The sequence below is a fragment of the Balaenoptera physalus genome, assembly GCF_965194825.1.
Source record: "Balaenoptera physalus genome assembly, chromosome: 5".
NCBI classification, from domain to species: domain Eukaryota; kingdom Metazoa; phylum Chordata; class Mammalia; order Artiodactyla; family Balaenopteridae; genus Balaenoptera; species Balaenoptera physalus.
In genome coordinates this window covers 59,441,598-59,456,910 of record NC_138884.1, presented here as the reverse complement: position 1 = coordinate 59,456,910, position 15,313 = coordinate 59,441,598, and the positions used below count along the sequence as shown (strand labels likewise).

The 15,313-nt window shown below is 39.4% G+C and overlaps 1 protein-coding gene across 1 annotated transcript in view; it reads left to right on the top strand.

Annotated features, from left to right (window-relative positions):
* Positions 1–12,840, top strand: part of LOC309661872 (cyclin-Y-like protein 1) — a 34,629-nt gene extending 21,789 nt beyond the window's left edge. Inside the window, exons 6-10 of the mRNA XM_082464013.1 lie at positions 1,789–1,840; positions 2,813–2,932; positions 6,739–6,905; positions 10,180–10,342; positions 11,897–12,840. Coding sequence (XP_082320139.1) covers positions 1,789–1,840; positions 2,813–2,932; positions 6,739–6,905; positions 10,180–10,342; positions 11,897–12,013 — 619 coding nt within the window. The 3' untranslated portion in view covers positions 12,014–12,840. The remainder of the gene's footprint in view (positions 1–1,788; positions 1,841–2,812; positions 2,933–6,738; positions 6,906–10,179; positions 10,343–11,896) is intronic.
* The last annotated feature ends 2,473 nt before the right edge of the window (positions 12,841–15,313 follow it).

The window sequence follows — 15,313 nt, the reverse complement described above, 5'->3', positions numbered from 1 at the left end:
TCTTCCCTCCACATTACGACAACCAAAACTGTCTCCAGCCATGGCCAGAAGTCCCCTGGGGGACGAAATCACCCCTGATTGGGAACCCCAGTGTTCAACATGTCATTTTTTTTTTAATGAAAAATAACTATTTTCCACAACAAAAAATATTGAGAGAAAAGTATCTCCTTAATAGAAGACAGCTGATTCTCATATCTATTCTGTCTTCAGTCATTTGTTTTGAAGAAACAATGTGAAGAAGATCCAGCCGCTTGCAGATATATAGTTGGAAAAAGATGTATTTTTAAAGCCTTCAGATAATTTGGTATATTCTGTGATACTGTACCAAAAGTCTGCATGTGCTAGTTTCTTAAATTAGTTAAAATGGAATTCTAAATCATATCAATGAACTTGTAATAAATACTATGTTAAATTAATACCCATTGATCTGTCATGCATACTGAGTAGATCTTTTTACCTGTACCTGACTTTATAATATTATACATTGGTCATTTGGAAAGTATTGGTTCACATTTCTTTAGACAGTGTCAAAAACTCACTTTTGTTAGTATCACCACCAGTCTTACCAGAAAAGTCTTTGAAGTGTTGAGAAGTTGTCAAGTTCACAATAGAAGGTAGAAGTTTTCCAAAAATCCTGATATTTTTAGCTTGATGGCTTGAATTTTATCATTGGCAACAAATAACTTTAGAGTTATTTTCCTTGAAGTGACAGGCTCACTTTGTTCATTTTTGAAAGAATGTGTCAGTTGTACATTCAAATAACGATGGTGTTCGATGAAAAAAGTGTTTCAAATAAAGACGGTGTTCTATGAAAAAAATGACTTACCGCCAAGTCACAAGTGCTTTTCCTTAACACAGCCATATTTCAGTATGTAAAAGTGCTTAATGCATACTTTCCACTTATTCAGAATATTAAAAAGAAGGACCAAGGTTTAAGAACACTATTAATTTTTACTCTTTTATCAAGGATGTTCTTAAAGCAGATTTTTTACCTGCAAGTGGCAGTGAATAATTGAATGACTTCTAATTCAGTTTGGTACCACTGCCTTGATTCATGCTCAGAAACCAGCAGTTTTACCCACTTTTGCTTTTATACATCCATAGCAAATGTCACACAATGTGAAGGGCAGGTAGTGTCTTAGTATTCTTATAAAAGCAGTTTTGACCTCTTGGGCCTCCTGAAGGAGGGGATAGGGGAGAATCCCAGAGGCCTGCAGACCACATTTAGAGAACCGTTGTTCAAATGAGCGCAGTGTATTAGTGTGGTGAAATTTTAAATTAAAAAGCCTGGTTTCTTTTAAAATAAAAAGACAATTACATTTTTAACTCAAACTATTTAAAAGAGACAAGAAGAAATACACAATAAGAATATAAAGAACTAAAGAGAAAAAAACGGGAAAAAACCATGAATCTCATATTCACATTGATTGAAGTTAGAAGAATTTATTGCCCACCACCACTGCTTTATAAAATGTTCTTGCATATTCCAGTGTGAGGTTAGAGGAGTGAAAATATATTGGTTTACTAGCATTGCCTGTTAGGGAGGGTCAGTGCTTATAGAGGCAACTCTGGCTGGTTGTTGTAGAAAAGATTTCACAGAACTTGATGTGCTGAGTAAAAATAGGTCAGGAAACCTTTCTAAGGGTGGAATCCAGGAGAAGAATTTATAAAACTGTTTGCTTCGTTGAAGGTTAAGCTTCCTCTACCCCTCTCTCTACTCCTAGCAGATATGTTACTAAGATAGTAACCCCTGAATTAATTTTTTAAATGCACATTCTTATTTTATAGAGATGCAGATAGATCCTTGGATATTTTTGATGAGAGATTACATCCACTCACAGTAAGTGTCAGTTTTATTGAAGTGGTATTTTTCTCTTATACAGTTGTGTTTATTTCACGCTGATTTGCTTTGAAATTAATTACTAGAAGAAAATTACTTCCTCCAGCTCGAAGTCAAATTCATCTTCCTTTAAGTCTTCTTCCCCACGCCATGTTGTGTCTAGTCATTTTCCCTAAGGCGTGTTGTATAAGGGGTTGATGGATATGAACCGAGTTGCACTTTGTGTGAATAGTGAGCAGGTAAGTAAACATACCCAAGTAACAGAAAATGTCTCTTTTTAAAGGATGATTTTCCATAGCATCAAACAATATAAATATTTGTAAATAAACCTAATCTGATAAGGCCTCTAAGAAGAAAATTAGAAAACTGTTTACATTTTAAACGAATTAAAATGACAAAGTTTTAAAATTCACTTCTCCGGGCGCTCTGTGGCCACACGTGGCTGGCGACTGCTGTACAGGACAGCACATTCTTAGAGCCTTATGGTTACAGGACACTGGAAATGTGTTTTCAAGGTTGATTACAGAAAAGTATGCCATATGGTGATCAGCAAGACTTTTGAGCCTAAAAATATTGGGTTGGCCAAAACGTTTGTTTGGTTAGTGAATATATTGTTCAATAAAATGCTTGGTGAAAATGAAAACTGTGTCTTTTATTTTTACTTAAAACCAAATGAACTTTTTGGCCAACCCAGTAGTTTGCATTTGGTTAGAATTCTGTGGGGAGGAACGTGGAAATACATAAATTTTCTGCGGTTGTGCCTGTATTTTTCTTTAATGAATGGTGGTGAGTACTGGATCACTGTGGTATTTTAGGACCCCATTGTTTATATTTAAAAGACTACAAGACATGTCACCCAATCAAAATTATTTTAAGGGGCACGTGGGCCCAAGTGTGAAGACTGCTATCTTGAGGGTACTTTTAAGTATTTTTCTTCCATGGATACTTAAATTGCATTTTTTCTCCTTTCAGCGAGAAAAGATTCCAGAGGAATACTTCGAGCATGATCCTGAACACAAATTCATTTACAGATTTGTTCATACTCTTTTTAGTGCCGCACAGCTAACTGCTGAATGTGCAGTAGTAACTTTGGTAAGATAGTTTTTCTTTCGTAAAGCATCTGTAGAAATTTCTGTCTTGTACACATGGTATGGTCCTGTTTTTCCCAAATGAAAGTAGGTTCCTGAAATGATCATTAGAACTTTATTCAGAGAAACCTATCAAAAGAAAGTAAAGTATACACATTTGAGCATTAATCATCATTATGATTTAAAATGTTGCCATTGCTTTTCTCATCACAAAACAATTGCTATTAAAGGCAGCAGGAGAGATTTCTGGTTTCTCCTTCCACACCTGAGGGGACACACGCACGCACAGCGCACACACGCACACACAGACGACGCGTGTGGTGGTGGTGGGGCGGGGCAATCACTGAGCGCTCTGGTCCACAGGCAGAAACAGGTTCCGGGCAGTTTGAAGCTGAATTCCAGACTGTACTGCCTAGGCAGTTCTGATGTGTGTCCTGACTGAGAACTACTGCCCTCAGTTCTCTGTTCCTTGGATAATGGATAATGGTGTTAACCATCCCTGCATGTGAAGTTGCCCAGGACTAGGGTGCCAGTAGGACTTCAGAAGGCTTTACTCTAGTTAGCCTGCTAAGCTACAGCTGTGTAAGGACCTTTTTGTCATCCATTCCTAATTTCTATGGTAAGAGTTTATCATTTGAATAATAAATCATATTCAAGTGAGAGGTAGTTGGGATTGTTTTACTCCTCCCTATAGCAAACCTGTAGGGGGGAAAGTCAGCTGCGTGGTCTGCAGGGAAGGAATACTTAGGCCACTCACTGCCTGCTCCTGTCAGGGCAGAATTTAGGACAGGAGGCTTGTCCTTTTGAAAAGAGACCCCTCAGTGGGTGGGTACTGGATCAGACACAGGCCTTTTCTTGGAGCTACAGGCCACTTGGAGTGCTTAGCACATGCTTGAGAGAGGCAGGAATGGTGCTTGCGTATGGAGAGCTAGGAAAGGCAGGAAGGAGAGTATTTGGGTTGGAAGAGGGGCATTTCTTTGTAGACAAGTTAAGCTTGATGTACCTGCGAGACAGCAGAATGGCAGTGTCTAGTAATCATTGGAATATATGGGATTGGAGCATGAATCTGAGCTAGAGGGAGGGAATTAAGTGTAGCTGTTCAAATGCAGAGAAAGTATGTAAAATAAAAAGTGGGTAGAAGATAGATCCTACTAGGGACTGTCAGCACTTAAGGGACAGATCCCCAGAGGAGTGGCTACAGTGGTAGGAAACCCAGCAGAGAACCCTAAGAGACACCAGGAGAGGTTCAAGAAGGAGAGTATGGTCCAAACGCTAAATGCTACCAAGAAGTTGCTCATGTCATAAATACCATGCCACTGAATACCTACTCTGTGTCACTTTTCTACATGTGTGGGGTGGAGGAGAGAACAAGTTGGATAAATAAAGTTCTTGCCTTTATGGAGCAAGTGTGGAAGACGTAAATTTTTTTTTTTTTTTTTTTTATCGGAGTACAGTTGATTTACAGTGTTGTGTTAGTTTCAGGTGTATAGCAAAGTATAAGTGTTTTTTTTTTAATGAGTGTTTTTTAAAAGATGACTATTTCAAGTAGTGGTAAAAACCATGAAGAGAAAGCAAGGTAAAGGGATAAAGTGATTAGAGGGGCTTACTAGAAAGCTCAGGAAGAGCCTCTTTAAAGAGGTAATGTTTGAACCCAGGACCTGGCTGAACTGAGGAAGATCAGGTACGCTGGCATTACGGGCAGAGGGGACAAGTTCAAGGCTCTGAGACAGGAACTTGTTCTGTGTGTTCAAGGAAAAGCAAGGTGGCCATTGTGATCCGAGCGGGGAATGAGGGAAAGAGCATAGGTGATGAGGTCACGGAAGGACAAGGCCGTACCGCACAGGGCCTCGTAACTTGCAGGCCACGGGAAGAAGGTATTTGTTTGATGGGAAACCTCTGGCAGATCTGGAGCAGGCGCATAAAGTACTCTTAATTTAAGAGGCTCTCCTGGCTGCTTTGGGGAGAACAGACTGTAGTCTGTTGGGAGGCAGAGAAGTTAGGCAGTGGCAGCGATACAAGTCAGAAGTGACAGACAGAAAAGCGGTCAGGGTACCAGTGAAGGTAGAGATAACAAGAAGTTCTAACAGATTGGAGCAGGATACACTCAAGTGCAGGTTTTTGGTCTCAGCGACTGGGCGTGTGGCAGTGCTCTTTCATTTATGAGGGAAGGCCTGGGGAGTGGAGCTCTGGGACGAAGAGCTCTGGGTTGTTTGTGTGAAGGCACCGGTGACCACGGCAAGAGTAGTCTCTGTAGAGTGGTAGCAGCAGGAGGCTGACTGAAGTGGGTTAAGGAGAGGATGGGAGATGAGGAGCTGGCCTCAGCCCTGAGGACGCCGTCTAGGGGCAGTGGGGGACAGGCTGGGGACATGGAAGCATTCACACTGGAGGAAGCCTCTGACAGAGAGGGAGAAGTTGTTCAAAAAGAGACTAACTGTGGGCACAGTGCTCTGCAGAAGTGAGGTGGGATCAACTTCATTCACAGGAGAGTTAGCTTCAGTGAAAAGAAAGAAATCTCGCTTCCTCCAAGACAGGAGGGCAAGTGGGATAAATGAATATCGGCACGTGTACCAAGTTTGCCAGTACAAAGGTGAGAGGAAGTTGAGAGATTGCCAGTGTCATTGCAGTGCCTCTGATTAGTCCCATAAAGTAGAGAGTTGAACCTTGCGGGGAGAGTCGTTCTTAGGGTACTAGAGAGTGCTGAGTTCTTTGGGGAATGGGAGCCGAATTTCACTAAGAACATATAATCTCAATACCCGTGTTTGAAAACACAGTAGAGTTTGGAGGGCATGGGCGAATCTGAGCTGTCAATCTGATAACCCTTCAGAGAGTAAACAGACTCTTTCAAACTGGACATTTTTCTTTTTGTCAAATGGCATATACACTCTTCTACAGAGGTAACAACAAATCACAGCTTACCTCTCTAATCTTTGCTCAGCTGGTAACTCCATCCAGTTCTTTGTAGGGTAGACATTTGATACATGTAAAAGAAACCATGAAATCATCTCACAAACCGGCAGGTTTAGAGGAGCCCCAGGGATACAGACACAGGCAGGTCTTCCCACCTTAAAACCAAAAGAATTGACTAAGCTGCAGATTATGTAAGACAGAAATGAATAATGAAATGATAATGGAGATGTGAAAAATTGGGGCTATGAAAAGGACTACCCTTTGTATGCATGTGTGTTCCTTAAAAAGGCACTAAAATATGGGAATACTTGACAGTTGTAAAGCCCCTTTGTACTGCCTGTCCTGCTGTGCCACGCAGCAGCCACTGGGAGGCTCTCTTGACCACCAGTTTTTATCTTCAAGTTCATGCCACAAAAGGACTGGTGACTCTGAAGAGAAGGTAAAGATGTGCTCAGTCTTACCAGAATTTTACACACTCAAGCGTTATGTAAAATCGCCATGCAACCACCACCAGTCTTGTAGTTAACATTGCACGTGATAGGCACTCAAGCATTTACTGAACAGTTGAAGTCGACACTGGGCTGTATGTGCTGCCCTTGACAAGTGGGAAGGTAATAATACAATGCGTGTCTTTAGAATGCCCTTTGCTGAGATGTCCTTTCATTCCTGTGACCAAAACTGGGTTGGAAATTCACACGGGCAGAGTAGAAATATCAGACTAACAGAAATATCTGACTTAACAACTGTGACCTGGCCTCTGGCCTTGGCTTGGCTGAGCAAAGTCTTTGTAGAACCTAGGAATAAAAGGGGTGTCAAAAAGAGATGAAATCTGTCATTCCTAACAATTCTTATCACAGCACTTCAACTGAACTAAAATCAAAGATCAGTGCTCTACTTTTGCAGGTTTACTTAGAAAGGCTCTTAACTTATGCTGAGATCGACATTTGCCCCACTAACTGGAAAAGAATTGTTTTGGGAGCCATTCTGCTTGCCTCCAAGGTTTGGGACGATCGGGCTGTATGGAATGTGGACTACTGCCAGATCCTCAAGGACGTTACAGTTGAGGACATGTGAGTTTGTAAGCTTACCATGAACTTTCTAACCATTTTCCAATACCTCATTTGCTCTCGTAAGTTTACATTTTTAAGAAATGTTACATTTTAAGAAAGGTTACCTTGTGCAGAGAGCTGAAATAGACATACAATTACAGCCTTCTTTCTATCTAGCTGTAGTATAACAATTTGTATTTCCCCTCATTAATTGGTAGGTCTTGATGTGTTATTGTTGTAATATTCTGCTTGATAAATTGAAATTATTTTTCTGGTGGTTTTTGCCAAACATTTTACAAGCTCACTACCAGAACAACATGGTACAGTAAGTAACTTGACAGCTTTCTTAAAGCTGTCTACCAGGTCCAGTCCATTTTTAAGGGGCACATGCCTGGTCTTTGAAGCAAGTGGCCACTGTTAAGGTCTTAGGGCCTCTAGACTACTGACAGGTTATAATTTCAACCTGAGTCACACATTGTGTATTTGCTTTTGCTGGTCTTTTTCTCCTTTTTATCTGAGGTTCTGTTGTTACAGAAACTATGATGTACAGGTAGCCACATATAAAGGTTTCAGATCCCTGTGTTCCTGTCTCCTCCCCTAAAGTCTGCCGAGTTAGGAAACACCTACCTCTCAGGTCGTCCGGGAAGCATCCCTGGGGCCTCACCCAGGGCACTCAGCAAACACAGCGGCACTTTGTGGGGCCTTGAGTTAACTAGGCAGGTTCTCCTCACAGATGGCACGCTCACATTGGCATGAAACGCCAGGCTTCCAATCTGGCTCTGGTGAAGGGCCCCAAGGGTGGGAAGCAGGATGAGCCAGAGAGGTAATTCCAGCAGACTCTCGAAGTGCCCGCTTGACAGTGAACCTGTCTTTGTGGGTGGCATTCAGGAAAATGTGAAAGGACACCTCTTGATTATATTGGACAGCAGAGGCCGATCAAGGTGGCAGGCAGGGGCAAGAGCTTGTTTTTGTTACCTTTGCCCCTTACTCTAGATAATTCACAATTACCAAAGTGCATATTTACAGCTGAAGCGAGGAAAGTTGTGACTAAGAGAAGGGACCAGTGACTGTCAGTAGCTGTCAAAGTGGCTTTTGGTGAAAATGCCCACTTTGGTGATCATGTAAACCAGGTGGTCGTGGTGATATTGCTGGTAGCAATCTTAGCAAACAGTGTAACAGCAGATAATGAATTTGAAATGAATAGAAGTACTTTTGGAAGTTGCAGAAACTAAAGTGACGTTGACCAACACTATCATCAGTCTTTAAACTGGTGCCTTGAAGGAAGGAAAATTTGTAATCGTGAACACCATCCCTGCCATGATGGCAGCTGAAATTTTCTCAGAATCTGCAACTGAGCTGACTGGGGCTCTGGTTCCAGGTACAACATCCGAGAACATGCAGGGAAACGTGTGGGTGTTCATAGGCATTGAGCCCAGGAGCATTGGCGGCACTGTCCAGCTATGAAGAAACTAATTCTAAACAACGCTTTTCTGTGTAGAACGGAGAATCACCAGGAGTTATGTTTACAATAGGCTGCTTTTGTTTATGATCTTTGGGAGTTGGAAAGCATTGCAACAAAGTGTTTAATACACATTTGTTTCATCCCTCTGCTGTTGACTACTATTTGTAATGGTCTCATTTTGAGTCTGAATTGAAAAATTGCTGTCTATCAGCTTTTCCTTAAAACTTTCTAACATCTCTGTGTCTTGTTAAATATATATTTCCCTTCAAAAGAGTAAGTTAAACTGAGCAGCTGCTGTTCAGACAGTTTGCTGCGCCTGTAAGTGGTAGGCTCTTCAGCCACCTAGCCATTTAAAAACAGCAAAAAACACAGAAGATGCATATTCTGTAGGCATAATGCTTTTCTTCAGTGATTAAAGCTCTATTAATAGACATGTTAATCCTATGAAGTACTGTATTTCCACACAATTAAAATGTATTAGTGGAGAAAATATAAAAGGGATAGTGAAGTGCATTTATTCCTGTAGTAAATTAAGTCCTGATTAGCTGATTATCAAAACATTATCTGATTTACATTTCTATAGACTTCTGGCCGTATGAACAGGAAATTAATTTTGGAAGTAGGTTCAGTTAGGTTTAAAGTTCAACAAATGAGAAACCTCATTTCTGCTCATACTCTGCTCTCCATACAGGAGAACATGGAGCATTTGTTGATTTATCCAATGGATAAAATATTAACACTTTAAAACCAAGAAACCAAATGTATTGTAAAATAAGCCACTTGCATGTTTGTTTGGGTATTTATCATTTTTATATAATCAACTCTCTAAAGTGATTGCTGTGAAAAGTGGTAAGATTTACTCTAACTTTATATTTATTTACTTAAACATTTGGCAAGCAAATGGCTGGATATGGTCATATAGCAGAAGCCTGCTCCCAGCACTCTACTTTCCCACTTCATTGAATTCGCCCTCTGTGGGCGTGTGCAGTCTGTCCTGGCAAGGGGCGGTAGGTCTGAACATTCTGGGCTGCTCTCCTAACACCGGGGGCAACAACTGCTCTATCAGAGGTCGTATCGTAAAGTGGGTTTAGTCTAGCTGAGACATAATCTTACTGCCTTCCTAAGCTTAAAAAGTGCATCCTGTCCTGTCATGGTGACGACAACTCACCCTAGTAAGGTTTTAAGGTGAACAGAAACTTGCATCATGCCCTTTGACACAGCCCCATGCACGGGGTGGGGGTGGGGGGATTCCCTTTCCCATCGAATGTAGCTTATTTATTTATTTACTTGAGATGAATCCTTGTTGCCTCAAGAGTTTTCCCCCCTCAGAGATAATAGCAGTGGCTCTCGATGGATCCATTTGTTGCCGTGGTGATGTGCCCACTCCTTTTGTTGGCTCGTCTCTACTTCAGTAAGCCCCTTCCTGTCATCAGCCCGGTGAAAATGTCTGCAAGTTCTTCAGAGCTAATAAACAGCATACATCATTCCTTTCGTCTGATCACTAGAGCGGGGCCTCGTGAGTGAGTGTGGAGCATGAATCGTACAGCTGCACTAATGGAACTCTGAAGAATGAGCCCCTGAGTCAGCAGCATGAGTGCATAAGAGGGCCATAACCTCTTCCCCCTTGTCCCAGACTCAAAGTGCTGGGACGCAGAAAGGACCACAAATAGCTGTACCTTGTTTGAGCATTAGGGTATTAATCCAGCTGGGTAGCCATTATTTGTTTCAAAACAGTATTTAGAGCCATCCTAGTAGCTCAGAATGGTATTTTTGAAGATAGCCCAGTTGACTAAAATTGTCCTGTGTTGGTTTTGTCTTCTCCTCCTCCCCCAGGAATGAGATGGAAAGGCACTTCCTGGAGCTACTTCAGTTTAATATGAATGTTCCTTTCAGTGTGTATGCCAAATACTACTTTGACCTTCGCTCCTTAGCAGATGACAACAACCTGAATGTTCTATTCGCTCCTCTTAGCAAAGAAAGAGCACAGAACTTAGAGGTAAGGCTGTGAAATCACTAACTGGGGTTTTCTGTCAGCCACCGAAGCCACATCTGTAGCTAAATTATATTAAGCAGTGATTAGGAAAATGGAAAGCTGTTAACAGTTTGAAGAGCTTATTGACCCGTTGGCATCATATTTCCTGTGTCTTTTATGGTTTATACAGGGATCCCACATTATAAAAAAAAAAATTGTCTCTTCTGTAACCATAATTCAGAATACTTTAAATCATATTTAGTCTGTTCTTAATGGTTTTCCATTTGAACCTCTACACTTACATATAACCATACATGAATAATTTCTTAAAATTGTATCCCTAATCATATGTACCTACATAATCTACTTACCACTCTTAACTGTCTTTTTTTTTTTTTTTTTATAATTGATGTTTTGGACTATTTCTACTGTCTTGACATTTTTAATAAATAAATAAATGTATTTATTTATTTATGGCTGCATTGGGTCTTCGCTGCTGCACGCGGGCTTTCTCTAGCTGCGGCGGGCGGGGGCTGCTCTTCATTGCGGTGCGCAGGCTTCTCATTGCAGTGGCTGCCCTTGTTGCAGAGCACGGGCTCTAGAGCGCAGGGTCAGTAGTTGTGGCGCACGGGCTTAGTTGCTCCTCGGCATGTGGGATCTTCCCGGACCAGGGCTCAAACCCGTGTCCCCTGCATTGGCAGGCGGATTCTTAACCACTGCGCCACCAGGGAATTCCCTCTTAACTGTTTTTTACTCAGCTTGCAGTTCGTGTGTGTGTGTGTGTGTGTGTGTGTGTGTGTGTGTGTATGTGTATCACAGTTCAGTCCCAAGAGTTTATTAGACAAAGCATCTGTGGCTAACCTGAGAGACCTATACTTGGAAGGTATAATGTGGATTCAGATACTGGATGTAGAAAGTACATGAGTTTTGAATATAAATGGTAACGTACATGGAACAAAGTACTACTTATGGCTTATGATTTTTGGTGGGTATACAGCAAAATTCACAACTGAAATGAACACATTTAAAATTGATACTTTCTGTGGTACCTTGGTGGTACTTTAGAATAAGATGTTTTTCTACCATAATTTATGTGCAAGTGAAATAGCACCTTTCAGCGCTTGTCATTAGACCTCTCCTACCTTCAGCACATACCTACCTGATTAAAATTTTCTTAGAGTATGTAATAACTAATGAAAACTGAATAGAAGTTGAATAGCTGAGTAAACACTGATTTTGCCCAAGTGTATGTCCATTACGTTTAAGGATCACGTGTGTAGGTAACAGATGATATTGCTATTAGGAGCCTATCATTAGGAACCCAATTTTTAAGTAACTCTAAGTTATTAGGGCAAGTTACCCCTTGCCCCAGCAATCCAATCATAGCCCTTAAAGGTTATGACCTTAGGGAACTGTCAGTTAGTGTAGATATCAGCTATCCAAAGTAGCAGTAACTATGAACTATCTAAACGAATGTAGATGTGTGGCTTATCAATGATGCTTTTTTTGTTTTTTTAAGGTCCGAACATTTTTTTCCCCCCTAATTATACCTATGTTCTACCTGATTGACTTTCCTAGGCCATTTCCAGATTGTGTGACGACAAATACAAAGACGTGCGTAGAGCTGCTATGAGAAGGTCTTTCAGCGCTGAAAATTTCATTGGTATTCGGCGCTCCAATGCCATCCTCTCTTAAGGGAGAAGTGAGGGGTTGTAACATCATAAACCCCTCGAAACAATGACTGGAGAAATATCACCTCTCCTGCTCAGAAACCAGCAAAGTTAGTATTTTCACCTTAAAGAAAGACATTGAATTCAAGAGACTGATGCACAAGCGAAGATTATGCTCATAGGAAAGAACGGGACCTCGTCAATGTAACACGCTCTTCTGTCCTTTTTATTGTAAACAGAGTTACAAAAACCACTCCAAAGCTAAAAGCTCCCAATCCACGCACAGATATCTGCTCCCAATCCACGCACAGATATCTGATAGCTGTGAGCTATGCGAGGTTTTTTAATTAATAGTTTAAATTTTTAGACTTTAAAGACACTACCTATATAACTTCTATGTTTTTCTTACCTCACTGTCCCATACTGCTGCATATTCCTTTAGAATCAGTGCAGTATTACCATCAAAAAATGGGACTCCAAAAAAAAAAACAAAAACAAAAAAACAAAAAAACAAAAAAGAAAAAAAAACAAAAAAAAGAAAAAAAACAAAAAAACAAAAAAACAAAAAAAAACAAAAAAGAAAAAAAACAAAGAAAACAAAAAAACAAAAAAACAAAAAAAAAGCAAAAAAAAAACAAAAAAGATAAAACAAAAAAAAGAAAAAAAACAAAAAAACAAAAAATACAAAAAAACAAAAAAGAAAAAAAACAAAAAAAAACAAAAAAGAAAAAAACAAAAAAAAGAAAAAATACAAAAAAACAAAAAACAAAAAAAAAACAAAATGAAAAAAAAACAAAAAAAAAACAAAAAAGAAAAAAAAACAAAAAAAAAACATGGGACTTCTAACAACTCATAAAGCCAAACTTTTTTAATTAATAGTTTAAATTCTTAGACTTTAAAGACACTACCTATATAACTTCTATGTTTTTCTTACCTCACTGTCCCATACTGCTGCATATTCCTTTAGAATCAGTGCAGTATTACCATCAAAAAATGGGACTCCAAAAAAAAAAAAGAAAAAAAACAAAAAAACAAAAAAACAAAAAAAAAGAAAAAAAGCACAAAAACAAAAAAACAAAAAAAACAAAAAAACAAAAAAGAAAAAAACCAAAAAAAAGAAAAAACAAAATAACAAAAAAACAAACAAAAAACAAACAAAAAAAAAAACAAAAAAGAAAAAAAAAACAAAAAAAAAAAATGGGACTCCTAACAACTCATAAAGCCAAACTTCAGAACAGACTGTTGTAGCATCGTTAGGTTTTGCAGGGTTCTTCCTCCCTACTATATCATTGAAGCTGCTAGTCATTATTGGCAATCAATTTAAACCAAAAAGCTGCTGAATAACACATGTCATCCAAATGCTTTGCAGGCAGTACTTATTAGCATATTAGCATGTTTGCGATCATAAACAGAGAAAGTAGGTTATTTCCTTCTATTGGGTCCGTGCTGCATTTCTTGTTAACTATAATGGTGCTTCTGATTTTGTGATGATTTTCCTCTTTGTTATATACTTGTATTAAAGGATATTTTCATAATTCCAGCCAACATGGTGGTCCAGTAATTAACAAGCCGGTGATGAAATAGAAGGTGTCCCAAAAGTCTTAGAACAATTTTAAGCTTTAATATAGTGTGCTTGGATACTCCAGAACACTGTCGCAGAAGTATAAATGCTAGACTGGCAAAACATCACTTGAAACTTTAATCGAATTTCTTCTAAACTCATTTACTTTTGTACATTTTAAACATTAAGCTTTTATTTTTTTATTTTTTTATTTTTTTAAATGAATTAATTTATTTAATGGCGTGTTGGGTCGTTTCTGTGTGAGGGCTTTCTCTAGTTGTGGCAAGTGGGGGCCACTCTTCATCACGGTGCGCGGGCCTCTCACTGTCGCAGGCTCTCTTGTTGGGGACACAGGTTCGAGCCCTGGCTTGGGAAGGCCCGTGAGCCACAATTACTGAGCCTGCGCGTCTGGAGCCTGTGCTCCGCAACAAGAGAGGCCGCGATAATGAGAGGCCCGCGCACCGCGATGAAGAGTGGCCCCCACTTGCCACAACTAGAGAAAGCCCTCGCACAGAAACGAAGACCCAACACAGCCATAAATAAATAAATACATAAATTTTAAAAAATAAAACAATAAACGCTTAACGTTTAAAATTTACAAAACTAAATGAGTTTAGAAGAAATTCGATTAAACTTTCAAATGATGTTTTGTAAGTTTGTGGCATTTATACTTCTACAAGTATCAAAGCTTAAAATTGCACTAAGACTTGAGGGGATACCTCCCCTCCTCTTTTTAAAATAGTCCTTTGCAAGGCTGGGCTGCTTACCTGCTTGATCACCTAAGTTTCTTTTTTCTAGATTTGGTAAAGGAATTATGAACAACAGTGTTAATTCACATGTAATAAATTGAAAGGAACTGGACCCTAATAGTAGGGACAGGAGAGTAAGTGATACGAAACAGCTTTTCTATCCTGTGTGTTAACCTGGCTGTAGGTGTCTCACTTCAAGTTCTATGTAAGAGGAAACATATAAACCTTAGGAACCCTTACCTCAGGCTTTAAAAGGCAGGGAGGTCCAGTAATCAGTCTTTTTGGAGATTGGTAACGATGTCACCTAAACTTGAAATATTAAAAAAAAAAAAAAAAGTGTTCTCAACTATGTGAAATCTTTCTCCTCCTACCTTCTCAAATGTAATCCTAGGAATTTTGCCTGTAAACAAAGCATTTCTGGGCCAGAAGTACTTTCTCTCTTTATAGCAAGGCTTCACATTATACTGAGTGCTGCAGGTTCCATCATTTTTAAGGGACAGAGACATAAATGATAAATTATGGTATATAAAATACTACAATCTACCACCTCAAAAAATATTGTTTATGGAGTTTGGAGCTTGGAAATTCAAGTACTGATTGCAGTTTTATTTTGAAAAGAATGCTACAACTTATGTGGTTTTTCTTCCTCATGTTTATATTAAAAGAAAAGCTAATAAACTCTATTTCAATTAAAATATATGGCTACTGTGTTTGTAACACTTCTCACTGTTCACATAACATTACAACTCTGCCTAACTCAAATGTTTTCAGTCAGCTCTGATAGTCGGGCCTTAAAGCATTTTCAAACTAACCATTCATAAGTTGTTTTGACCCCTGCCTTTAGTTAAGATGTAGACATTTATTTCTTCAGCTTACGCTCTTTTCAACCTGAAGATAATCTAGTACACTTAAAATCACTGGCTACAGTGCTCAGTGGCATAATGCATTAGATGGCATTTTTGAATTGTTTGTTATGGTGCCAAGATGGAAATGCACATTGAAAGATAAAAGTAGG